This window comes from Astatotilapia calliptera, chromosome 11 (genome assembly GCF_964374335.1).
Source record: "Astatotilapia calliptera chromosome 11, fAstCal68.1, whole genome shotgun sequence".
NCBI classification, from domain to species: Eukaryota; Metazoa; Chordata; class Actinopteri; order Cichliformes; family Cichlidae; genus Astatotilapia; species Astatotilapia calliptera.
Genome location: NC_137432.1, coordinates 33065638 through 33092928, shown reverse-complemented (window position 1 = coordinate 33092928; position 27291 = coordinate 33065638). Strand labels below are relative to the sequence as shown.

Here is a 27291-nt window from a genome sequence, read left to right as displayed (position 1 = left end):
CTCTCAATTTAGCAGTTGAGTGATTATGAGGATTCTAAAACCAACAAAGTGAAGCTAATATGGTTTCTTTTTCTAGTTCCTGTTAGTTTTCTTACTACAGCATTTTCACCAAGTTGAGCTGTTTCAGAGACATTAGGATATGTTGATTTAAAAATAATTATTGTTATATAACCACAATCAACATAACTCTGCTCCAGGATGTTCCTAATTATAAAAATATTGTGACGGTAAAAGATTTTTGCACATTTGCTGCCTGTCATAATTAGTTACTTGCTAAAAGATGAATGGGTTCACCTTTTTTAGTCCCTCTTAAGGCTGAATTGTTAAAAGGTTAATAGTTGTGCTTGTTGGATTCAAATTACCCACTGCTAATTAAACAGGCAATCCAACATTTATTAATATGGCCATGTGGATTATTACAGTGTGTGTTCACATGTGTGTGTGTGTGTGAGAGAGCTGTAATGGATGGACGTCCTGTCTCACCCACTGAAGGTGGGCTTGATTGAATGCCGTCGGAGGAGTTGAGGAGCAAAGAAAACAACCCAGGAGATGAATGCAGAAAGGAGCCACCGAGCCCTGCTGATATTTCATCATCTGAATCATGAACAGAGCTGCAACATGGCTGTCAGCATGATGGAGATCCTATCGAAGGGTGGGGGGGCTGAGCTCGCATCACAAAAGTCAAATCCACAGCTGCTTCCAACTAGCTCGGCTCTGCTTCAGCTTCAGATCCATTCACTGAACTTTACTGGCATCGAAAGCAACAAGAAATCACGTAACTCCAGATAAAGCATCTTTTTGTGCTAACTCTAATTCTGTTCTAATATGAGCTTGTATCAGCAAGTGTTTCAGTAGCTGAACCATAAACAATCAGTTTCTTCCTTCATTCTTTCTTTCTGTCCTCACTGTCTTTCCCCCCTTATTCCTTGTTTCCTCTTCTTTCTTCCCATCATTTCCTTCCCTTTATTCTTTTGTTCTTTCTTTGTCTTTTCTTCTTTCCTTCATTGGTTTTATCTGTCCCTTCTTCCCAGTTACTTTTTTCATTCTTCTTTCTTTCTTCCCCTCTTTCCTTCATTCTTTCCTATCATCATACTTTGTTACTTTCCTTTGTTGTTTTTTTCACTGTTGCTCTTAGCGGCCACCCTCATATGTTTTTTTCCTTCATTTTTTTTAATTTTGTCTTCACTTCCAAATGTTATTGCTTTTCTTTCTTGCCTGCTCCACCAAACTATTAGTATTTCGTGTTTTTTCTTTCTTTCTCTGTTCCCACTTTCCTCGCATTTTTTAATCATCTTTCTTTTGTTTCTCTCTTTTGTGTCTCTTTTTCTTCCCGACAAGCGTTTTTTTGTTCAATAAATGTTTAGGCTTTATTGTTCTGCCCTGGCTTGTTTCTTTAGATCATTGCTTCCTTTCCTTTGTTCTTTGTTTTACATTTATTTCCTTCTTTTTCGTTTTTTCAGAAATCTCTTTATTCATTTTTCTTTTATTTATTTTTTGCTCCTTGGATTTGGCGCCACACCCCTGCTTTCTTTTCTGCCAAAATCTTGTTTTTGATTCATTTCCTTCCATTCTTTCCTTGTTATTTCTTCCTTCTTTCTGTCTTTTTATGGTTCATTAAACCTTTCTTCCTCTGCCTATAGTTTCTTTCTGTTTACTCTGCTTGCTTATTATTATTTTCACTACCCAAGCCTTTGCTGTCCGATCACTATTTCCTTTTCCACCCTTCAATTGCTCACTTCACTCATTTTAATCCCTAATCCTCTCATCTCTCTTCTAAATAAATAGTTTTCACATTCTTTCATCTGTCACATTTCACCTGCTCACCATTCTGGACATCCTTGTTTATAACATCAGACCCAGAAGAAACCCTACAGAGATGTACACAGAAGATGAGTCATTCCCTCCTCTGATGGAGCACCCATTAACCCACAGCACCCTCCGCCTCCAAACACAAATAATCAGTGCTGATGTGCGATTGCGTCCTCCCACTGCCATAATTGAAGATAATTGTTGGACCTAATTTGGACCAATTCTCCCTATTGCTAAACTCTTTCTTACATCTAATCCCTCTTTCTGGCACTCGTAATATACACAATGTTTGGATGTCAGACCTGCTGACTGATAGAGTCTGCAAAGAGCACAAGTAAACACTGGATAATGCCAGTTTTTTTGCTTAGTTTAGTTAGAAATGACAGGATCTAAAGATTGTGAAGATTAATATAATCTATTCACGAGTATATGCAAATATAAAATGGAGAAATGGCATCGTAAGAAGCAAATGAAGTTGCACTCCCTTTGTTTGTGCCGTAATCTGAGCCTCTCTATGTTTTGGTAGCTGGTCTGGCCGCCCATGCATGCAAATAACCTTCGCCATGTTTATTAAGAGACTGAAGAGCAACTTTCTACTGGGTCAAATAAATAAATCAGTCAATGCATGTGCACCATTTCTCTTTCTGAGTGTCTGCTGCTTTGTTTTTGTATGGCCGTGGTATGTGATGAGCAGAGGAGATTCAGATGATGGGATTACATTACTATACATGAAATATGAGCTTCACAACAAATATTATTTGGTCTGTCAGCCAGGCGGACACCGAAGGTTTGTGATTTGTAACAAATCACAGCCTTTGAAGGTACTGATCTGTGCTGGTGTGGACTAATGGTTGGGGATGGATTTTAAGCATACTGGCACAGGTCTACACACACTTTCTGGCTGTAAATGAAATGGAAAACAAAGTGTGGTTGATATGGATGTTTCTTTTGCCCTGATGTGCTAGTGCACTTATGTCAGAATGTTGCACAAAAGCAAAAGGCACTCGTCTTTGCCCTTGATGTTTGAACCAATACCAGTATCGGGTCATGGAATTTAGTATTTGTGCTTTTTTTCAAATAAAAACCTGTAATTTTTCTCTCACATCTGTGAGGTCACTGTCACTGTGTTTCAATATACACAATATAAAATAGGAATGTTAAATGATTAATTTTTATGGTTATTTACTAAGGTTTTGGATAGAAAATGTTTGTTTGCTGAAGTGGCGTGCTGACTAGAAATGTCAGTGCAGTCAGCTAAAAATGTTACGTTAAAATGTCAAACAACACAGTGAAAAAGCCTCGTTTCTCTGACAAGCTCTCCAACTACCTAATTAATGATCAAAAGAACACATCAATGAAGCTGTTGATGTCTCATTAAAAGTTTCATCATCATCCTTGGGTTCGATTTCTTATATGTTGGTGATATGCTAAAGTTAGCTGCAGGTCCTTCTAGTAAATTTGGCTTCCAGGTCATCAAATACGGAAGATTCTCAGCTTTTAGATACACGTGTGTTTGACAACAGCTTCGAGCTAAATAGCCAGATATTCCCTCCAGGAGTTGGTTGAGGCCAAAACTGAAGCCAAATAGAAAGTAAATACTGAATTTCATCCACTGGACATAAAAAAACCCCACACAAACAAGTGAACCAGGTGAATTTTGTTTATAGTTGTGGTTGGTTTTATGGGTGCTCTACAAACGTTATGCTGCTTTAGAAACACAGGTGGAGTCAGTTCATCTCAATGTCAAGCGCAAAACATAGGATATGCTTTTTTTCAGCTTCAAATAGTTGACATTAGTGGTACATGATGTGTCGCAAACATTAGCAAATCAGTTTGTGCGCTTGATTTAAATATTCTCCTTCCCATCTGAGCCTTGAGAAGGAACTCCTATAAAATACATATGCAACAGGGTCAGTTACAAAAGTAGCAGAGCTGCTACCTCTCACACACAATCTTGGCCTTGTGCTTTTTTTGTTAAAACAGATAAGACTTCTTTTTTTCTTTTTTTTACACCAACGCCTAGTTTATGCTTGTAAATACGGTTTTGTGGCCAAGAAATATTTCTGCCCTCTAGTAGTCAAAAATCCCTTTAAAACAGCTTTAAGTACAGACTGGAAATAAAGTTTAGTATTACCTTTTTGAAAGACTTTTCCTGTAAAACATGGTTCAAAAAATTGTTTTTAATTTAGCACAAAACAATCACAGTCAAGTTGCTTATGTTGGAGTTCAGGATTTCACATTCAAAACACACCAAAAAAGGCTAATATCATCTCTCTTTCCATTCTTCACCTAATGTCAAAGAAACAATACCAAATAGAACAAACATCAATTTACAAAGAACATTCAAGTACATTTTATTCCTAGCATTTTACAAAAAGTGTTTTTCCACTCTGCCATCACACACATTAAACTGCAGGCTTTGAGTGAATGCTCCAGTAATAATACTGTAGGACATGACTCAGAACTACTTGTGAATCCAATTTTGACTTTGGCTCTTTCTTTCTTTCTCAGCATTGGATTCTGCTGCATTACCTCTGTGGCTAAGAAAAAAACCTTAATTTGAGCATACTAAGTAAAACGCTCCCTTCATCTGCAGCGAGCTGTGGCAGATCTTCACAATATTGCCACTCAGCACCAGGTGCAGTGGTTCACCACAGCACCGCCATGCACCCCCAGACCTGTCCACATTCGTGCACCCTGGGTAGCTACTCGAGGCTGCATCGAGCAGAGCATCAGATGAAGCCTCACAGTGACTGACTGAATCTCCATTTCCACCAGGTTGTTTCAGACGTAGCTGTCAGCGAGATCCCACGTCCTGCTGAGTCTCATTTTTAAGGCGAGCCTCAGCTGTGTGTGGAGCAGTGACAGCTCGGAGGGGGAGACATGTGGAATTCATCTAGCCCTCAGGAACAGTCATCTTGGAGGGATGGAGAAAATATGTAGGAGTGGGTACGGGGGCTGGAGAAGACAGCACAATAAAAGAAATACAATAGACCGAAACCTGCCAAATTCTACTGTACGGTAACTAAAGACGCAAGACTGAGTGGAAGTTATTCCCCCGCAATGCTGATCGCTGTCACCACTTTTTAATGCTGCAGCATTTGCTTGTTTGCATTCCAGGACAAAGAGGATTAAGATACAGATAATAAATTTCCTGTGAAAGTGCTGAAGAAGATTAGAAAACATTAAAAGACTTAACTCGATTTTTTTATAGTGACCAACAGATCCAAAGATTTCCCTCTGTTCTGCTTACTGAAGTCTTTAAACTAAATTACCAAAAAAATAAATTAACTTAGACTAAACTCAGACTAAATAAATTAGTATTATCTTTTCTGTTAAAGGTTTTGATGATCCTGTAAACGTCTACTCTTCACTCATATTTAAGGGTTTGTTTTTTTATTGCTACATCCATGTTTTTAAAAGGATTTCTTGGCCTCAAGAAAACAATGTATGTGCAATTTTTACAATTAGGAACTCAACAGAGATCAAAATATGTCTTGAAGTGAAACTGTGGCACTGAACAAAAGCAAAAATAAACTCAGAAAGGTGATTTTATCATACACAGGAGAAAAATACAATGAAACAAAATTGCCTAACCAACTTTTTTTTTTAACAGTAATATGCTTTATTATGATATCAGCTGAATCACAGGTATGTTAAACACAAGACAGCATTCATTAAACATTTTCAGAGTGAATTTTAACAAATGAAATACAGATTTTTCTGTTATATGAGACATTGCTGGACATTGGGTGCACAGATATAGGCAATTTGCACAACACCCTAACTGAAAGCTGAATTTGCATCTTGTGCTTTAAAAAATGGGAAAAACTTAAACCAGGATGTCCAAAAGACTTGAAAACAGCTTTGAAAGTGCAACATAAATGCACAGCAATAGTGTCACTGAATTCCCCCGTTCTGGAATTTCCCAAGATGACTCTTTGATGTCTGTAAGTCTCCCCTCAGAGCACCAAAATCACAGCTTAGCTTCCCGGTTTCTTTATAAACTCTCTCCATGATGTTTACGCTGCAGTGTCTCAGGGGTGGATTGTTTCAACATCCGTCTGTTACCGTAGTCTGATGACTCTTTAAGGGAAGCATAATCTGAGTATTATAGCACCTTTTATTGCAGCTTGAATGTGACACAACAAACTTGCATGCAGTTGTTTGCATTTGGCGGTTTGAGCAGGGAGCATTTGTTTTAAATCCACCATGAAATTGAAACATAATATCCAGCAGATGGCACTATTGTCCACAGATGTTCCTCTTAGGGTTCAGGTGCTCTAATGCGAAGTGACTTCATGTGCCTCTAATGTTAGTGTTGCATGCACTAATGGGAAGAAATCAAAGTGCTGCAGCTGCTGCTTTAGGGTTTTTACTACAGCAAAAACAAACACATGTTGAATCCAACAAATCAGAGTTTGCTTTACAGTCCAGGATGCCAGACATTGTGGGTTTGCAGTGACTTAACAAGGTCCAGTTCTTGAACACATTCATGCCTGCATTATTTTACTTGGCATCTCATCTCACGGAGCTTCCTGACCTGTCCAAACCCCTCATATTCTCGGTCTGCTCTTTTGACCTCCTCGCTCTGTTTGTTTTCAAGTATCCAGGAAGGAGAGCTTTTTTTGTACTTTTTCTCTCTGTCTCCGTGGCCTGTGCTTGGATTTGCAGAAATACAATTGTCACTTTTACTCTAATCCAGATTTGGGAATCCTTTGACTGGGATGAACTGAGACACCTGGAACCTAAATTTACAGACGTCCTATTTGCTGTCACACACTGTACAGGCGTTAAGGGGGAAAAAATCTGGTTGTTCAGACGGGTACAAGGCAATAATCAGAGCTGTGGTTGGCTCAGCTGGCTGACCTACAGACAGCCAAACTGTGGGATCTGGATTTGGTCTTCCTCTCTGTAGCACCAGCAGTGGCGCTATCTAAACAGCTCCAGCCAAGGTTTGTGTCTCTGGTTAGCATTAAGTTAACTGGACACAGACAGAGCACATTACAGCAGCTAAAACAACCAGAACTCATCCAGTCTGGCAGCACCTACAACCGTAACACTGTAGGTTAGTCACAGGCTGAAGAAATTAAAGAACTGGATATGTTTTCTTCTCATTTTAAAAAATAAGATGCAAAGGAAATGTTAAATGGATCAAACTATTACAATCTCGATTCAAAGAAGTGTTTTTAGCCTTTCAGTAAAGATTTGAAAGTAGAGAGGGGAGAGCTAATGAGGATAGCTTTTCTGTCCACTTAGTAAAACATCTTTATGAGTTTCAGTTCAAATATCAGCATTAAAATATTGAATATAAACCAGTCAGAGAGACTTAACACAACTGGGACTTAGGTCATATACTAAATGCTAAATTGCTGCTGCTGTTGTTAACTTGTTCTGTTTTTCTGCCTTATCCCTTGTCTGCATCTTGTTTTGCTAGTAGTAATTCATCTCTATGTAATTGTGTTTGACTGTAGTGAAACATATTTTTCATTGGCCTGTTCTTCTTCTTATTTGCAGTTATTTAATGGGCCGTTATCAGAATCAGAATCAGAATACTTTATTGATCCCTGGGGGAAATTATTTTTTGTTACAGTGCTCCATTTTAAACCAACATTAAGACAAGACAGACAATACACTAACTAAGAATAGTACAATATATACATATATATACATACATACATACATAAGTCACTCATAAATAAATAGTTGGAAAAGAAACATGTGTAGCTGTAGCAGCAAACAGTGTGTTAAGTGGATGCGTTGTACAGGGAGATGGCCACAGGCAGGAATGATTTCCTGTGTCGTTCAGTGGTGCTTTTCGGTAATCTCAGTCTCTCACTGAACGAGCTCCTGTGGCTGACCAGCATGTCATGGAGTGGGTGGGTGGTTATGTTTTATATAGTCCATTTAATTAAAAGGGACAGTGGTCATCAAATAACACCCTGAATTAGCCTGCAGGGTTTTTAACTACTATTGTAAAAAGATACACTTAAAGGGCATTTATTCAAGTATTTACACAGGACAGATTCACCAAGTAAACGGTGTAAAAGAATATGCAACAGCTCTCCAACACCATAATAGATTTTATCTGATAAATGACCAAAGTACAGTACAGAAATGCCACAAAAATGTGCAGTTGCAAGTTTAAATAACTAGAAAATCCTCTTTCACTATCACAAAAGTACAGGTTTGTAACAAGCCTGACCAAAAAATCCAGCATTTCTTAGTGAAGGAGGTACAATCTGCCTTTCTGCAGACAGAAAAGTAAATCCAGTGTCTCCCTCTAGTGATGGAAGTATGTCTAAACACCCAGACTGAACTGGTCTTCAAGTTTAATCGCTCTGTCCACCAGGTGTCAGCATACTCAAACAAATTCAGTATTTACACATTAGTTATTCTGTCATCCCATCCAGCTTGGCCTTCTCTCTCCTGCAGTTTCAGTCATTCAGACTGATTTTTCACACTCGGCCTCACCCACCTTCCTCCCACTGTAAGATCAGACCCCCCCTTTTTTTCCACATGTTTCACCACAGCTGAATCATGTGGCCTTTCTCAATAGTTTGATCCTATTGTGTGTCTCTGTTTCAAAAGAACAAAGAAAGTATCCTTTTTGTTTAGGGACTGAACTGAAATTAGGACAGCATGTCTCCTGTGAAGGTGGGAAGTGGTGGCTGTATTAGGAGGAGCCAAAGCTGTCAGTTGTTGAAGTTGATGTAAATGTTTCACCAGCTTCACATCAAAGCATCATTACAGAAAATGCATGTTTTACATTTTCTGTAACAAAAACTGAAGAACTTGATCAAAGGTAACTGATTTTTACAACTAGGGAGAGACTAACATGGTAATAATCATGTAATAAAGTATTAAAAAAAAACTATAAATAAAATACTATTTATAGTATGCACAGCCCTTTATGAGGAAGTGTAGCCCAGGTTATTTGTTACAACTGAAATATACGTTCCCATGAACACATCACATGCAAGCAATTAAAAAACAAGACAGCTTTAAAAACACACACTTGCGTGTGTGTGTGTGTGTGTGTGTGTGTGTGTGTGTGTGTGTGTGTGTGTGTGTGTGTGTGTGTGTGTGTGTGTGTGTGTGTTAAAAACATGAAGATTGTGGGCTGCAGATTTCACCAACAAACAAGACAACAACAAGAAATACTCACCCAAACAACACAAGTGAAACAGGAAACCATATGTTCTAACCACATTTTTTTAAATTAGTTTAAATTAGAACTAGGTTCAGATTATTGTAAGAAAGTGGCATTTGGCTGTGATGGTAAACTTTGGGGTAAAAAGCCTGGCAATACTTTTTGTTTGTCTGGCACACAGCAGCAACGCATGGGTGAAGAACCTTTAGTCAACATTTGAAAACTGCTCATTCAAAATGACAACAAAGTCAAAGCTGCACCTATCCAGGCCCCCGGCAGATAACCTGCCAGGTCTGAAACGCTGAGATAAGTGAAGATAGAGAGTTCTTGAATACTCAGGAGTGCACCATTACTCTACTCACCCAGCACTTAGAGGGATTTCAATTCTACTTCTGCCGCTTCTCTGGATGCAGATTTTGTCTTCATGGAGTTTGATGGTTTCAGCTTTTCAGTGAAAAAGGCTGCCTTCTCCTGCTGGTGGATATTAAGTTGATTGATGAGTGGAAGCTGGAGTGAACCAACAGAATAGAGTTAAGAGATTTAAAACTAGAACAATGAGCCATTAAAAAAGTTAAAAAAAATCTCCAAGAGGCTCAACGGTCCAAAAGAAAAAAAGAAAAAAGGTAAAAATTCTTTGAGGATTAACATTTAAGAAAAAAGAGGGGTTGGTACCTCAGTTTACATGTATTATACATCTTTAGACAAAGGTTTAAACAAGTTAGTGCAGCCATGCAACACTTTAACAATCTTTAATTGGCATAAGGAGAGAAACTCTGTGAACGGGTTCTTTCTGTTCATACATAAAATAATGCTAATCAGGCCCAGATCTCAACACATTAATAATGCATGATCTCTCTGCATCTTTAAAAACATTCTCCTCCACCAAAACACCAAAAAGTGAGTATCTGCCAGAAGATTTGTGTTCATCCCATAATATGAGCTCCAGAGACAAGTCTGGGTTTTCATACTTTTTGCACTTTACATATTGTAGCTTGCAGCTCTCATCACATGTCACTGCGGGTTACGGTTGCCACTGAACTGAAATATAAGTATATGTTTTGAGGAGTTCATTACAGGGATCTGAACGCAAAGACGGGGCTTCTCTCGCCTCAGGCGACTCTCTATCAACAGCTGGAATTCCAGCGAGCTGTAGAGGAAGGAGAAGTGCAGGAAACTGGAGATGCCCTGGAAGTGTGAGAAGTGTATGCAAAACGGCCAGGTCTTTGTGACGACCTTAGGAATGTTCCGGCTTCGACAGTCTTTAAAGGCTCTTTGATGTCCAAGGTTGTTTTTCCTTCTCGCCACTCTGGTGACAGAGAATGAGCCTGAGAATGACTCACATTTTATATACACATGAACATCCTCTGTGCTTTAGCACATGCACATGAAAACTTTAATGACTCATTTGTTAAATAATCTATTAAATAATATAAACTGTGGTTACTGTGTTTAATATTTTCCATTTAACATTCATTAGTAATGTTTTTGTGCTGTTGCTTGGGGTCCACCGCATTAGGTGCCCTTCCAAACCAACTAGTCTTAAGTGGAGGTGGGTTTAAAGTCCAATGAGGAGTATGCGCTAATAACCACGATCCGAGAAGATGCAGCACCTGTTTTGTGTCTAGTTTAGAGAAAAGTCCATGCACGTGGAAAAATTAATTAATTCAGGATGGTTAAACTAAATGCAGATATTAAAGAAGCACAAGATCAGATTTTGCATGGTTGGATCTTAACACGGTTCCAAGTAGACCTTCAACATGCAACAAGAACAAATGGGAGTGAGAAGAACATTTTTTTGAGCATGCAATTTATTGAAAACAACCCTTAAACTGAAAGTTGTTCAAAAATTTAGGGCCACACCTCCAAAACCCCCCGTAAACCCCCCAAAACAGAAACCAAAGTTCCAAACATCAACTCAGTAACGCCACCATTATTGTTGATCACTTCAAAATTTGCTGCAGCATGCTTGATGCGAGCGTTTCTATGAGGTGACTGGGAACATTTCTCCAAGTGGTGAAGACGGCCGCACGAAGGGCTTCTACTGTCTGGAGCTGTTGTCCATTTTTCAAAACTTCCCTTGCCATCCATCCCCAAAGGTTCTCAGTTGGATTTAGATCAGGGGAACACACAGGATGGTCCAAAAGTTTGATGTTATTCTCCTGGAAGAAGTCCCTTGTCCTGCGGGCAGTGTGTACTGTAGCGTTGTCTTGCTGAAAAATGCAGTCATTACCACACAGGTGATGGCCCTCAGTCATGAGGGATGCTCTCTGCAACATCTGGGCATCGCCAGTGGTTGTTTGACGCACCTGCTCCATTGTTCCACTGAAAGAAAAAGCACCCCAGACCATCACGGCGCCCCCTCCACTGTGGCACATCTCAGGTGGGATCTGCTTGTCATGCCAGTAATGGTGGAAAGCATCAGGACCATCAAGGTTAATTTTTTTCTCATCAGAGAATAAAACTTTTTGCCACCTTTCAATGTCCCATGTTTGCTGCTCTCTTGCAAAGTCCAAACAGTCAGTTCTGTGGCATTCAAGGAGGCGAGGCCTTTGAAGACATTTTTTGTTTTGAAGCCCTTCAGTCTCAGATGTCGTCTGATGGCTATGGGGCTGCGGTCGGCACCAGTAACTGCCTTAATTTGGGTCAAGGATCGTCCAGTGTCTTGACAGACAGCTAATTGGATCCTCCGGCTCATTGCTGGTGAAATTCTTTGGGTCTTCTGCTTGACTTTTTAGTTCTGTAACCCTCAGGATCATTAAAGAAATTCCAAATGACTGTCTTACTGCGTCCCACCTCAGCAGCGATGGTGCGCTGCGAGAGACCCTGCTTATGCAGTTCAACAACCCAACTGTGTTCAAAAAGGGAAAGATTATTTGCCTTTACCACCAGAACGTCGTGACAGTGTGACTACCTGGCAGAAAGTGACAATGAATCCACATTTTTATACAGATTTGGCCTTTTAAAGACATGTGGTCTTAACTTTCGATCAGCTGTAAAACAGCCTGTTTCAGGTTAAGTGTTGTTTTCAATAAATTGCATGCTCAAAATTTTTCTTTGTCTCATTCCAATTTCTTCTTGTTGCATGTTGAAGCTCTACTTCAAGCCTTTTTAAGATCCAACCATACAAAATATGATTTTTTGCCATTTTTCAAATGGTCTTAAACGTTTGATCGGGACTGTATTATAGACAGTAACTGTATTAGATGTACAAATGTTAAAACTGGACTGTGAAAAGGTGAAGTAAGTAGCCTGGCATTTTTCTTTCTTTCTCTTGTTTATCTGTGGGAAGGAAAGGCAGTAGGATGCACTATAGAAGACATCCTGCTGGGAATTTTTGGGTTCTGGCTTTCATGTGGCTATGACTTTACATACCAGCTACCTGAATGTTTCTTTTAATTGTGCACCATCCTGATGTGAAATTAGCCTCCTTCAGAATACTAACACACTCTGATCCACTATAAATATTGGTCTTTTGAATGGTTTGAGAAACATTACACAGAAAAATGAAGGTGACGACTTAACCTCCAAATTTCCCCGATATCAATCTGATGAAGCATCTTGGAAAACATGCTGGAAAAACATGTCTGATCCATGGAAGTCATACCTAGCATCTCAGAGGATTTAAAGGATCTGGTGGTTACTTTTTGTTGCTTCATATCAAAAGTCATCTTCTGAGGATTTGGAGTCCATGGCCTAACAAATCTGACCTATTACAAGGGCTGTGAGGTGGGGCCACAGGTGGTTTTAATGCTGAAGCTGTTCACTATAAAGGCCGGTGTTTCTGGTTAATCTTGTTAAGGTATGATTTCAAATGGATTTAAGAACAAAGCAAAGATGGAATGAAAATGGAGCAAAGTCAGGGAACATTTTTATGGTGTTTCAGGACAGAAGCCCAGCATGAACACTGCAGCACAAACAAACCCCCAAGATAGGGATCCCAGTACATCTTAAGAGGCTGTGACTCTATTACTGTTCTGTCCAAGAGACAAAATTCAAATTGAATGGCTTTGGAGAGAAGAGGATCCTGTAAGATCTCTTTTTTTTATTATTTTACAGCCAGTAAAACAATACATCCAGGCAGCCTGTATGATACTTAGATGATGAAAGGTTAAATATAAAGAAATACCAATCTGCTGTCATTGATATCTACTCTGTTCTTTATTCCCTGCTGTCAGTTTTCTGTATATATCCATGGAAGAGCAGGGAAGCTCCAGAACAAAGCTGCACTGCATAATAACATACTTTTAATGAATGCTAATTATTCCAAAGTCTCTCCAAGAAGAACATGGGATTCCACCAGCTCACCAGAGTTGGCTCACTGAAGGAAACACGAGCTTCTTCTGCACTAAGCGGCTTCACCGGAGGGCGTCACTGATGCATGTGGTCGCAGGCAGACTTCACGGACTTCAATTACCAATCAAGTTTCTCTGAAAACAGTATTAGTAATATCTACTCTCAAATGTTATTTTTTTTCCTGACATCTTTGAATGACTTATGTTCAAGAAAGACTCACAGAACAACACAGATTTGACATATTCATTGTTTTATTCAAGTACAAAAATATTAGCAGCTCCGTGTTCATGTTTCAGTCATAAAAAGCTTCATCCAGTGGTAAAGGCAGCGAATTTGACACCCAGCTTTTTTGGCATACGCGCTGCAGTTCACATTTCCACAGTAATAATTCAAAGCGATGTGGCCTGTTATTGCATATCTGTGACAACCGCAGCAAAATAACTCTTAAAGCGATTAAAAACCAGAACTGAACTGATCCGACAACAAGAATCATCTGCAGCCAAAGCGCCACATATCTTAATCATCAGTGTGACAGAGCGACACTGTTTGTCTGGGGAACACAAACTCTGAAAAATAAAAAATAAGCCAACTGATGACATGGTTCTTTTTTACTATGATGAACCACAACAGTTTTTTTTTTTATATACACATGCACACACGCACACACAGATAAACAGGCCAACAACAGAGAAAAAAGTCTCTTTTTCAGTCTGCTTCTTGATGATCTATACATTTACACATTTAACCTTACAGTAATTGATTCAAGGTTACAAAGAAAAGTCTCAGACGATCTCATCCCAGGAGTGTTCATGAGTCACAGCGTGGTTTCCAGTTGTGCTGATTCCTTCATGCCTGCAGAAGCTGTCCCACCAGGGCAGGGCTCCTCTCCCGAATTAAGGCTGACGCGATCTCGGCGACCCGCGACGCTGACCTCTCCCAGTGCTTGGTGCCAGAGAGACAACAGGAGGAGAAAAACAAAAGACAGTGAGGTCATTTTTTAAAGAACATTCAATTAAAACAAGACAACAACACACTGCTAGTGTGAATAAAGTCCCAACATAACAGTTCAAATAACCATTTGTTCACTTTTATGTCTCTTCTCAGGAGACATGAGTGTGTTTAAGTCATCACAGGGTTTGTAACCTCAAAACTTCAGCCAGAAGCATCCAGTGAGCATTAGCAGCCAATTCAAAACAGTTGGAAACAATGTTCAAGCACACCCATGTTGTTCCACTTGCAGTAATGACAAAAGAAAGAAACAGATCTGTTAGTTGGATTTGTAACATCAGTGGCTTGGCTGTGCTCTGCTCTACACAGACACGAGTGACAAATTCGATGTTTAAAATTTACACGCACGCTTTCCACAAGAATTCCCCTAACGAGAGAAAAATCTAAACACGGCATGAAGTGCGTGGTATTCTGAATTCACCACTTTAATTTGATATTAACAATCGCAAATTCTGGTGGTGGATTTTCTCGACTAGCGTGTCAGTTTCACAGCTTGTTCAATCAACAGCCGAAAGCAATTTTCAAAAAAGGGCGAAAAGATCAGAACGGAACAGAAGTAAACCAGTTTCTTTTTTCAGAAATGTGGTCAAGCTCTCTTAATGTGAACCGATAAGATCTCCTTTGATATTTATGGTGCATGATATTGGACAGATCTGCAGTAAACCACACGTTCAGACAAAAGGAGACCAGTTTGGCCCTTTAAGGCGGGCTCCACTGTTGTGGTTGTTTTGCTTTCGTGATTCCTCTCGTCTGTATCTGTTTCTTTTTTCTATGCAGACCGCCTGCGCAATGCACTTTAAATGGTTCTCACTCCCCTGATTTCATTCCTTTTAGGCTGCATTGACTCCCTACTTTGATTTAGTTTCTTGATGACGTCAGTGAGTGACCTGTTTTCCATTTTTTCAAAGGGAATGGAGTTCAAGGAGCTTCGCTTTTTTAAAACCATGGCTTGTTTCCTTACACAGATTTATGCTTCATGCTCAACCTGCCCTTTTTCATATAGAAACTGTGGACTTCATTATGGCTTTTGATGTAGCTGATGTAGCATTAAGCATTAAAGACAAATGTGCAACAACACGCAGCAAAGAGTATACTCAGAACACAAAACAGCACACACAGAGAGAGAAAAAGAAAAGCAAAGGTCTGGAAAAGATTAAATTTTTGTAATGCAGTAAAATGTTTTCTACTCAAACACCAAAAAACATTCATGTTTTTTGTTTGCTACAGCACCTGCAGCTTATGGCTAAAAACCACCTCCTTCATATTGCGCAGCTCGCCCTCGTGCTGACAAATCAGCACTGAACTGTTGAGGCTGGGGGTGGAGGCACACGTCAAGACCCCAAAGGATCCAGTGTTTCCCAGCAGATAATTAGACTGTAATGAGATCTTTCAGCTCCTCACTTTAGGGACTGCCACTGCCTTAGTTTCACCAACATTATCTCAAGCGTCACCTCCTGTCACACTAATGCTTTGCATTAATCTTCTCTGTTGTCTTCCTCTTTTCTTTGCATGAAGCTTTTTTGAATTTTTTAACTATTGCCACCATCTATAAACCATGCATCATCCTCTACCTTGACTACCTCTTCTCCTTGCATCTTCACCTTTCCAACTGTACTTTGTCTTGCTTCTACTTTTGTTCCTCTTCTCTCCATTGCATACCTTCAACCTACATACACCATGTTACCATGAGTTGAACAAAGAACAAGATGGCTGCTAGGGTGCAGACACACGGCTTGGCAGGTCCTGTGCGTTTGCCAAAAAACCCACCTAAAAAACCATCTAAAAACCCCTGGATCTTGACATCAACTTGTCTTTTTGTTTTTATACATTTTTATCTTCTGTGGAGTTCGACATGTCCAAGAAAGCTGGATAATTATACCACTTTCCCAGCCAAATGGAGTCAACATCTTTTGTTCACAAGATTCTTGGATTTTGGTCATGCCAGACCACCCCCAGGTAAACATGAACAATCAGATATACCACAACTGTCGCTGGAGATTCTGAAACTTGTTCTGATGCTACTTTTGGCTGGTGATATAGAACTAAATCCTGGACCTAATTCAAACATCAGTGATTTGGACTGGCTACAACTAATTAGCCTAGTTAGCCTAGGCCTGCCTGGGCCTCCATTTCAGCTTCCTGGGCCTCCATTTCAGCTAGCTGGGCTTTCACCTCAGTTACTCGGGCCTCCACCTCGGCTGCCAGGGCTTACACCTCGGCTGCCTGGGCTTACACTTCAGCTGCCTGGGCCTCCACCTCGGCTGCCTGGGCTTACACCTCAGCTGCCTGGGCCTCCATTTCAGCTGCCTGGGCCTCCATTTCAGCTAGCTGGGCTTTCACCTCAGTTACTCGGGCCTCCACCTCGGCTGCCAGGGCTTACACCTCGGCTGCCAGGGCTTACACTTCAGCTGCCAGGGCTTACACCTCGGCTGCCAGGGCTTACACCTCGGCTGCCAGGGCTTACACTTCAGCTGCCTGGGCCTCCACCTCGGCTGCCTGGGCTTACACCTCAGCTGCCTGGGCCTCCATTTCAGCTGCCTGGGCCTCCATTTCAGCTGCCTGGGCCTCCATTTCAGCTAGCTGGGCTTTCACCTCAGTTGCTCGGGCCTCCACCTTGGCTGCCAGGGCTTACGCCTCAGCTGCCTGGGCCTCCAACTCAGCTGCCTGGGCCTGCATTTCAGCTTCCTGGGCCTCCATTTCAGCTGACTGGGCCTCCACCTCGGCTGCCTGGGCCTCCACCTCGGCTGCCTGGGCCTCCACCTCGGCTGCCTGGGCTTCCATCTCAGCTGCCTGGGCCTCCACCTCAGCTGCCTGGGCCTCCACCTCAGCTAGCTGGGCCTACACTTCAGCTGCCTGGGCTTCCACCTCAGCTGCTCGGACCTCCACCTAGGCTGTCTGTCTTGGCTCACAAGTTCTTCTCCTGAGTCTGCGGTTGTCTTTCCAGAGTACACAGTATTCAGAAGGGATAGAATTGGAACAAGAGGAGGAGGAATACTTGTGTATGTAAAATAAACACCTGGATTGCTCTTTACTTAGTTCACCAATAGATGTCGAAATAGAACATATTTCTGTTAAAATCACTCTTTCCCCAGAAATGTCATTTACGTTGATCTGTTTATATCGCCCTCCTTCAGCAAAGAATATTTTTTATGAACAACTACAGATATTAGGAACAGACCAAGGAACTGATCGTGGACTTCAGGAAGACCAGGAAACACTTGACCCCTGTTTCAATCCAGGGGGTCAGTGTTGACATTGTGGAGGACTATAAATACCTTGGAGTACACATTGACAATAAACTGGACTGGGCTAAAAACACCACAGCACTTTACAGGAAGGGCCAGAGTCGTCTCTATTTTTTGAGGCGACTGAGGTCCTTCAACATCTGCCAGAAAATGCTGAGGATTTTCTATGAGTCTGTGGTGGCCAGTGCGATCCTCTATGCTGTTGCATGCTGGGGGAGCAGGCTGAGGGTCGCAGATGCCAACAGACTTAATAAACTGATCCGTAAGGCCAGCAATGTTGTGGGGATGGAGCTGGACTCCCTCAAGGTGGTGTCGGAGAGGCGGATGCTGTCCAAGATAAAGACAATGTTGGATAACACCTCCCACCCACTCCATGACATGTTGGTCAGTCACAGGAGCACGTTCAGTGAGAGACTGAGATTACCGAAAAGCACCACTGAACGACACAGGAAATCATTCCTGCCTGTGGCCATCTCCCTGTACAACGCATCCACTTAACACACTGTTTGCTGCTACAACTACACATGTTTCTTTTCCAAATATTTATTTATAAGTGACTTATGTATGTATGTATGTATATATATGTATATATTGTACTATTCTTAGTTAGCGTATTGTCTGTCTTGTCTTAATGTTGGTTTAAAATGGAGCACTGTAACAAAAAATAATTTCCCCCAGGGATCAATAAAGTATTCTGATTCTGATTCTGATATTACTTAAATATCATGCTATAAATAATAAGTCTAATGAAATAATTGTAATGGGAGATTTTAATGTCAACTGGGACTGTGAAAAGGACAGAAAAACACTCAAGGACATAATGGAGACTTTGAACTTTACTCAACACATTGAACAACCCACAAGAATAACAAGACACTCTAAAACTAAAATAGATCTGGTTTTCAGTAATAAGCCCGAGCGAATTATTAAATCTTATAATTTTATCACTGGTATTTCAGACCACAATTTTATATTATTTTCTAGAAAACTTATAAAATCACAGGTTAAGAATGACTTTCAAAGTTCATCTAATAGGAGATCCTTTTATGAATTCATACCAAGAAGTCAGCGACAAAATGTAGCAGAAGCATTAGCATCAGTTAACTGGGAGCCTTTATTGTGTAGTGATGATCCACAATTCTGCAGCAGTCACTTCACTGACATTGTCAAGGATGTTATATCAACATACTCCATTAGAGCTCGACAAAAAATAAAGACAACATCTAATTTGCCCTGGTTAAACAAAGAGTGCAAGAATTTAATGAAAACAAGAGATCAATTACTAAAGCAGTTCCTGAAAACAGGTCTAACTCTGGATAGACAGAGATTTACTTCAATGCGGAATAAAGTAACAAGAAGTTTGAGACAGGCCAAAGCAAAATTTTTTATAAATATAATTGAAAGAGCCAAAGGTAATGGTAAAATTATCTGGCAACACTTAAATAAATTACTTGGCCGTCATTCAAACAAAAGTAAAAACACAATTGAACTTTATGTAAATAACTCTATTGTTAGAGAGCCTCTATCTATTGCCAGTAACTTAAACACTTTCTTTATTTCATCTGTTAAGGAGATCAGTCAGAGCTTTGACTCAGTCATATGCTCTGATAATGTGAATGATGTTGGTCAAAATTTGTTCACCATCACTCATATTTCAGACACTGAAGTTGCTAAACTAATTACAGGTTTAAAACAATCAAAAGCACTTGATGTATATGGTATTAACACAAACTTCCTAAAGGAACATATGGATTTTCTTGTACGTCCAACAACTCATGTTTTGAATATGTCTTTCAAACACTCCATTGTTCCAACAGATTGGAAAATTGCTGCAGTTACACCAATTTTCAAAGCAGGTGTGAAGACTGACATGGCTAATTATCGCCCCATAAGCATACTCCCGGTCGTATCTAAAATAGCTGAGAAGTGGGTGGTTAAACTCCTCACTGCTCACCTAGAAAACAACCAACCCTCATTACATCCATTGCAGTTTGGCTTTCGGGCACATCACTCCACAGATACTGCCCTGTGTATGTTAGTGGAGAACTTGAAGAGCTTGCTGGACAAGAGTCCCTGTGTTGGAGCTGTATTTTTAGATCTGAGGAAGGCTTTCGACTCTGTAAACCATCAGATATTGTTATCCAGATTGACTCGGTTTAATATCTCCAGTCAGGCTCTTCAGTGGTTTGCCTCATATCTCTCACACAGGAAACAGTGTGTGGTGTTGGATGGGGTTAAATCTCCATATTTAGACTGTGATACAGGGGTTCCTCAAGGATCTGTTCTTGGGCCCTTATTGTTCTCTCTTTTTATCAATAACTTACCTGAAGTCTGTCCAAATATATTTACTCAAATGTATGCAGATGATGCAGTTATATATACGCAAGCAAATAGTGTCCAGCAGGTGGCAAAAGATCTTACAGCTGCTTTAGCATTAATGCATAGCTGGCTGGAGGACTCATGCCTAATGTTGAACACCTCAAAAACTGTCGGTATGCATTTTTCAAAACGCCCCTTAAACTTGAAGCAGTCAAACATATTCCTGGATGGAGTAGAGCTTGAATTAGCTCCAGAATTTAAATATCTTGGGGTCATTCTAGACCCAACATTGTCCTTCAAGAGTCACATAAATAAAGTGTCCCAGGTACTTAAATTAAATAATCGAAATTTTAATCATATACGTAATAATTTAAATATGAATGTTGCAAAAACTTATTTTTACTCAATGATCATCTCTCATATGGACTATTGTTTGACGTCCTGGTCACTTGCTTGTCCAACAAGACTTAAAACTATTGAAAACATTTATAAAAGAAGTTTAAAACTACTTGACAAAAAACCGACTTCCCACCACCACTGTCATGTGTTAAAAAAACATAAATTACTGAACTTCAATAACTTAGTGAAACTTAAAAGAGTGAGTTTAATATATAAAGTCTTACACTCCCTTGCTCCACCACCACTAAAGCAGTTCATTAGGCATAAAGAAAGCTCAGACAGGACCACTCGAGCTACAATCCGAGGAGACTTGTTTATACCCCACAGACGGACAGCATTTGGGCAGAACGTCCTTTCTGTCCAGGGTGGCCATCTGTGGAACAGTCTTCCTCAACCCATTAGAGAATGCTCGACATTCAATTTGTTTAAGGCAAAGGTTAAAAACTGGTTATGGACAAATCAAGTGTGTGATCATGTATAAGTTGTATAGTTTTAATGTTTTATTTGGGAACAGAATGGTGTGTATGTGTAAGTTTGGTGATGGAGTTTTTTATTATGAATGAATGATGAATTTTTATGAATTATTATGTCTATTTTTATGCTTAAGGACAACAGATGGAAATTAGCCCTTGGCTATAATCTGGTATGTTTACATTCATGTAATTTTTTTTTTTTTTTACATTTATGTTCATTAAACTGCACTGTCCTAAATAAATAAATAAATAAATAAACCCCTCCATGTTCTCTTCCACCTGCTCAGATCACAATGTTGTCTGTGAACATCATAGTCCACAGAAACTCCTACCTGTCCTCAACTGTTCACCTGTCCATCACCATCGCAAAGGAGCTCAGAGCAGATCCCTGATCGAATCCTACTCCCACTTTAAACCCATCTGTCACTCCTACTGCACACTTCACCACTGTCTTACTGTGACTTCCTTGTGCAGTATCACAGTTCCTCACTTGGCACCCTATTATCTGTGCAATTGATTCTGACCATCTCTATACCTCTCAAATACATATCAGATCCATCTATCACTGCTTATCTGGGTTTAGGGGCAGCAGTCTAAGCAGAGACATCCAGACCTTCCGCTTTCCGGCCACCTCCTCCAGCACATTTAGGGGGACACAAAGGCACTTCTGAGCCAGCTGAAAGCATATCCTGGGGGTGTCTCAGGTCCTCTTCCTGGAAAGGACACGACTGGAACATCTCAAATACTCGGAGGTGCCCAGGAAGCTCTGAGTCCCAAATGGCCAGCTCCTCATCCCATCTCTGAGCCCAGACACCCATAGGAGGAGGCTAATTTCCAATGCTTGTATCCACAATCGTATTCTTTCTGACACTACCGCGAGGTGAGTGTAGGAGCAGAGCCCAACCAATGAATCGACTGTTTTGCGTTCGCGCTCAGGTCTTTCTTCACCGCTACAGAGTCCACATCATTGCTGACACTGCACCAATCCATCAGTCGATCTCCTGCTTCACTTTCCTCTCACTCATGAACAAGACCCGGTGATACTTAAACTCCTCCAGCTGTGGCAGTAAATTTGTTTTTGGCCTGAAGTGGGCACATCGAACTCACAGAGATTGCAATAAGAAGACATTGTGAGATATCGCCTGGATGTTCCCAAGAAAATATCAGAGACTATACTGGGTCCAGATGTTCTTCTTAATCCTGGTACTCAACTCATGCATAGTGCAGAGGGAATTTTCTGCCTTGGCAGAGGTATGCAACCCTTGTTATAATAAGTAATCACTAGCTCAGCCCTTCAACCTTTAGTTACTGTCTGTAAAGCTTTCCAAAACATTGCACATATTTGCAATGTTTGCGGTGGAAGACATACCACCAAAAGCTATATAATCCACTCAACATATTGTCACTTAGAAACCCACCATGCTTTGTTCAGGAAGTCTTTATCATTATTCCCACTTTCGCTTGTCTTGTTTAAGATCCAAAAACAAACCTATCAAAGTGCAATACTGTCAGACAAAAAGAATGGTCAAACCTACAATGCAGAATCCAGGTTTTAGTAATGGCAAATTATCCCTTACAACAGATTTGAATCAGACTTGCAGTGTTTCAGCAAAATAACACCAACCAGGCTGACAGCTATTCTCCTGGGTCTGCAGCCGCTTTCATCAGCCAACTCTCAAAATGAAGGGTTTCTTAGAAAGGAATAAAAACATTTAGGAGGGCTTTTCACAAAGCTTTTAATTTTCTAACACCCACATAGAGGAAAATAAAAATATATTAAAAATATATCCTGCTAAAATGACAAATCATCTGTGATTTGTGATCTGGAACATCCTGTTTAGCACATATTTGGACCTGGCTTCTAAATACATTTAGTATTACAGATTGGTGTCGGCAGTTTAACGCATCTGGAGCAGAAAATAAGCTTTCTGTCACTCTGTCCTTTCTTGACCTTAAAGCCTAGCTCCACTAGCCAGCTTGTGCAGGGCCTGGATGGGAGTGCAACGAGGTGTGAGAGCGATGAGCGTGGAATTGGGCCTGACCGTGGTTAAAGGGAGCAAGAAAACCTGGGATCCAGAGCTCCTAGAGCACTCCTCAATAATCAGAACCAGCAGGAGGAGGAATCAGATGACATTGATTTTCCACACCAAGAAACTGAAGGGGGAACTGAGGTATTGGAGTACAGATCACCAATTTTAGCTTCATTGATTAAAGTAACATAGGTGAAATGGAAGAAAATAAATAAATAATATATGGAATTAAAATATGATGAATGGGCTCCAGAGCCATTCTGTCATATGCCACCGCTTCTTAGTATGCCTTTTGATTTTTCTGAGGAATAAGATCAAGGGTGCCATTTTTCTTTATCGTGTACCCAAGCCATTCTTCTGTGGTTTAATCAATGGTACAATGAAACGAGGAGATTGGGCAGTACATCTGTAAGCAGTCAACAGAATGTGGCTGATAGCACAAAGTTACTCATATAGACTAAGGAATATGCACTGGTTCATCAGTGCGAGAAACCGAAAGTTTTGGTAAATGTGATTGCGTCTTTTCATTGTTTATTAGATGAAAGCATTCCTTCAGTTGTTATCTAAAACCAATTACATGTTCACACGGAAGGTTTTTGAAATGCTACATGTGTTTGGATGATCTGAAATACTGTGGGTATGATAAATGTGATGAGCACGATTATCAGCTGATTACCACCCAAGTGTACGGGACGAGGACCCTGGGAAAGTAGCAAGAATGCCGGGTGTCTCTTTGCAAATGGAAGACAGCTACGGCTATTAAACCACAACTAATCGCTCAATTATAGAAGTCTGTCTTCTAATAGACAAGCAAAAAAAACCCCAAACATTTTAATTTGAACACAAAAACACACAGAAAAAAATAAAGATCACCAAGGAGGATCAAAGTTTTAAGCCTGCCTAAGACCCAGTGCTGAATTATTTCCACTCCAGATATGCAGCCTTTGAAATATGAATCACGCTTCATAAAACATCATTATTAAATCCAGTAGTTTTCTTGCACAGTGGAACACAAATACGACTTTAGCTCTTCACTGACTCGTGGCACAGCTTTAAGTAGTCACAACTGCCACTCAGGCTTCAAATGCGGTTGAGGAAAAGGCATAAGAAAAAGGGTAGAATTACTTACTACAACAACAAACTCCAAGCCCTCAGAGACATTTGCATATTAAACTGCTTTCAGGCTGAAATCTATATGACTTAAGTGTGAGGAACTTGCAAACTGATGGAAGAGCCGCAGTTTACTCCAGCAAGTAGATTTTCTTGACATACAAGAGCTGGTATGTCTGTTTAGCTGCCGCTGGCGGGGGTGCCACAGCTCGTGTCTCCTCTTTCCACTGTGGACCATACAGGATGAATAAAGCAGCTCACTGGCTCATTGTTATGGGCACGCAAACATCCATGAGAGGGATTACATGTGTTGGGACAGATGCCTACAGAAGACTGAACACATGCACAGACCGCATAGACACTTTAGTGTGCATGAGCCTATGCATGCGCCCACATACACACACACTAGGAGGTGGAATGTGATCCTGGAGGATTTGCATGTCTCCAGATCTTCATCATCATCAGAACCCATGTCCTCCAGCGTTGACTGAGATGGTTTTCCACTGTTTCAGACCCGGCCTCTCCAGTCGTATGTAGATGAATAAACCAGTTAACTCGAAGCTGAATTTTTCTCACTGTGGCAGAGCTGAGATAAACAGACTGGGAGTGGGCATTTGGACTGACATGAGATGAAACCTCAAGCCAAAGCATAACTGAGCCCCCGTGAGACGAAACCCACAAGCAAATTAGTTTGATTGATGGTCCTTTATGAGCTAATAGGCACTCCTCACCTGTTTACAATGTGGAATTAATCATCAGATGTTCCAAAGGCAGGCCAAAGTCTAAGTGCAGACAGCAGGAGGGTATTTTATTTTATTTTAAAAGGGCTGGATTTTACGAGATTCACTTTATTATTATTATTCGTGAGGGAACCTCACTTTCCACTTCATAATGATTAACTGCCACAAATCCTCACTTAAAGCCAAAAGTATCATCATTTATTCACATTAGTGGAAGGACGATCGCTAGTGTATGTCATATTAAATAGGAAAGCAACACATTTACATTTTGAAACACTTTTTCCCCCCAACACTGTCTGCTACATCCATTAGTGACACGTCCAATCTCTCGGTGGCCAAAATGGCATTCATGTAGTTTTTCTTCACAGATTTTATATTTTAGAACAGAGAGAAAACAATATATGAACTGGTATCAAGGGGAAAATACCACTGGATACAAACCACAGCTGGAGAGAGTTGTGGAGAGCTTAAGGGTTTTCTTTTAATTTTTAGGCTTGTGCTACAAAAACGCGGATTTCAGCTGCGGCAAGCAGGCCCATTAGAAAATTAAGTTACAGCTTTGTTTTGACACATAAACAATGCGATCTACTGTATAATCCTATGACGGTGCAGTAACTAAAGGGAAAATGTTCCCAATCATTCCCATGTGTACAAATGCAACACATGCAACAGGCCTGTTATTCCACACGGCAACCGCAAGTTTACAGAATGGAACTTCAATCATTAGCTTCTATTTTTGCTTACTGTTTGAAGGAAAGATTTTGACAAGTCGTGAGGTGACAGGTCTTTGAAATACATGGGGAAGAATGGGGGAGGAGAGCATCAGTGGACCACACAATAAGCGATCCTCAAACTCTCTACTTCTAAATGCCACTGATGCAATCAACCTTTCCATCTTAAAGAGCACGCAGCGGCACTTCTGCCACACAAGAAGGGCCAGCTTTGATGCAGAAAGGTTTCAGGCAATTAGGGCTTTTAGCTGTGATAATTTGCACATCTCTGTCATTCTCATGAGAACCTGGGCCCTCTGGTCCACTCATATTCCCTTTATAAAATGCCAAGAACCAGGTCCTAATATAAAAACAGCTTATGGAAAGGCTTGGCACTGACCCCAAGCTAAGAGAACTGGAAAGAGTTGTTAGAGTCACACTAGCTACCATAGCTAAAGTGGCCAAGAACATCAGGAGAGTTTTTATCACCTCTTTTCATCATCCTAATATTTTACTGTCTCTGCATTTTTCTCTGTGACATAAAAGTGCTGTAGTACAAACGGCTGTAGGATCCACTTGAGGGCAGTATCATTACTGGCATTGTGGCCAGACAGCGTTCTCCACTCTGGGAGTCTTAAAAGTCAAAACCATCACCTAATGTGAGCCTCGGTGAGCAATGCTCTTTAATAGAAGTCATTTCTCAGGAAAACTCTTCCCAAACGACCTGCCTTACTGAATCCCAGTGATATAATACTGCTAAAAACACCCAGTGCTTTTAACACAGAGAGGATAGTGTTTCAGGGCTTCTGACAGCTCGTCCCTGAGTGGGTATTGTGGTCCTCTTGCTCTCCCTCCTCTCCGTGTATCATTGAAGACAGGCAGTAGCTAGGGGCTAAACTGAGAAAGGAGAGGGGGATAACAGGTTCAATTACTGGTCAGTCTGATTAGAGCCCTGAATGTTACACCACCAATGTCCTGTAGAGATTCATTGATGTAATCAGGAGCTGTGGCAGAATGACTAACTCCCTCTACTGAAAGCAGCACCAAGCAATACACCAGTACAATACATTTTATCTTATTTTTTATTCTTTGGTGTCAAGTTAATTTTGGAAACTTTGGGATTTCTTTTCGGATATAATTTGACAAAAGTTTCTGTGGATTGGTTTAGTGGATTTGTTTAGCAGCATATAATTAGCGACACATTGAGCCAATAGACTGGTGGGTTATTGGGATTAAAAAAAGTAGATGTAGATGAGAATATTAAAACAGTTAAAACAGTAATAGTGAAGAACTGTGTTACAGAATTTGCATGAAGATTACAGAGCAGTTCAAGAAAAGAAATGTAATGGGAATGTGCACAAAGCAGGAAGAAAACTGAAACGTTTTGCCAAAATGGTAAACTTATATTCAGCTCTAGCTGGAGCATTAAGAGTACTTTTAGTCCAGGCATCAGTATTAAAATGTAGTTTTAGTGTAGTTTTAGGCTACACGTCATACTTTTTTTCTTCCATTTAAACTACTCCCTTTGTTTGATCAACATAACCCACAACAGAGAGTATTAAAAGTCCTGGCATCGTTTTTGCATTCTGTGCTTAAAAAAACAACATAAATCAATTATGAAGATTAATTTATTTTCTTGCACATAACATTTCAGATCCATGGTAAATTTGTGCTCTACAGGAAGTTAGAAATAATACATGGAAGTGATAGAAGAAAGAGCAAGGAAAGGAAATGTATATAATTGTGATCTGTACCAAGACGTGCAGTTTTATGTGAAAGCTAATGTTCAGTTTTGCTGCTTGGAGAAAAGATAGTAAATCTAACTGAAAGACAAAAACAAAATATGCAACGACAGGAGATAAGAAGAAAGGAAATAAAACTAAAAATAAAAGTATTTCATATCAGTAAACATACTTTCCAGATATGATAATGACGGGGATACTGACCGCAGCACATTATGGGACAAACGAACAGAGGCTCTATCTTCAATCTACTGAGATGG

At 40.4% G+C, this 27291-nt stretch overlaps 1 protein-coding gene across 2 annotated transcripts in view; it reads right to left on the bottom strand.

Moving 5' to 3' along the window:
• Positions 1–13488: 13488 nt before the first annotated feature.
• crppa (CDP-L-ribitol pyrophosphorylase A) overlaps positions 13489–27291 on the bottom strand; it is a 58540-nt gene continuing 44737 nt past the window's right edge. For both annotated transcript variants that reach the window (XM_026184233.2, XM_080308130.1), the window contains one exon: positions 13489–14197. In XM_026184233.2, the coding sequence (XP_026040018.1) occupies positions 14102–14197 (96 nt within the window). In that variant the 3' untranslated portion in view covers positions 13489–14101. The remainder of the gene's footprint in view (positions 14198–27291) is intronic.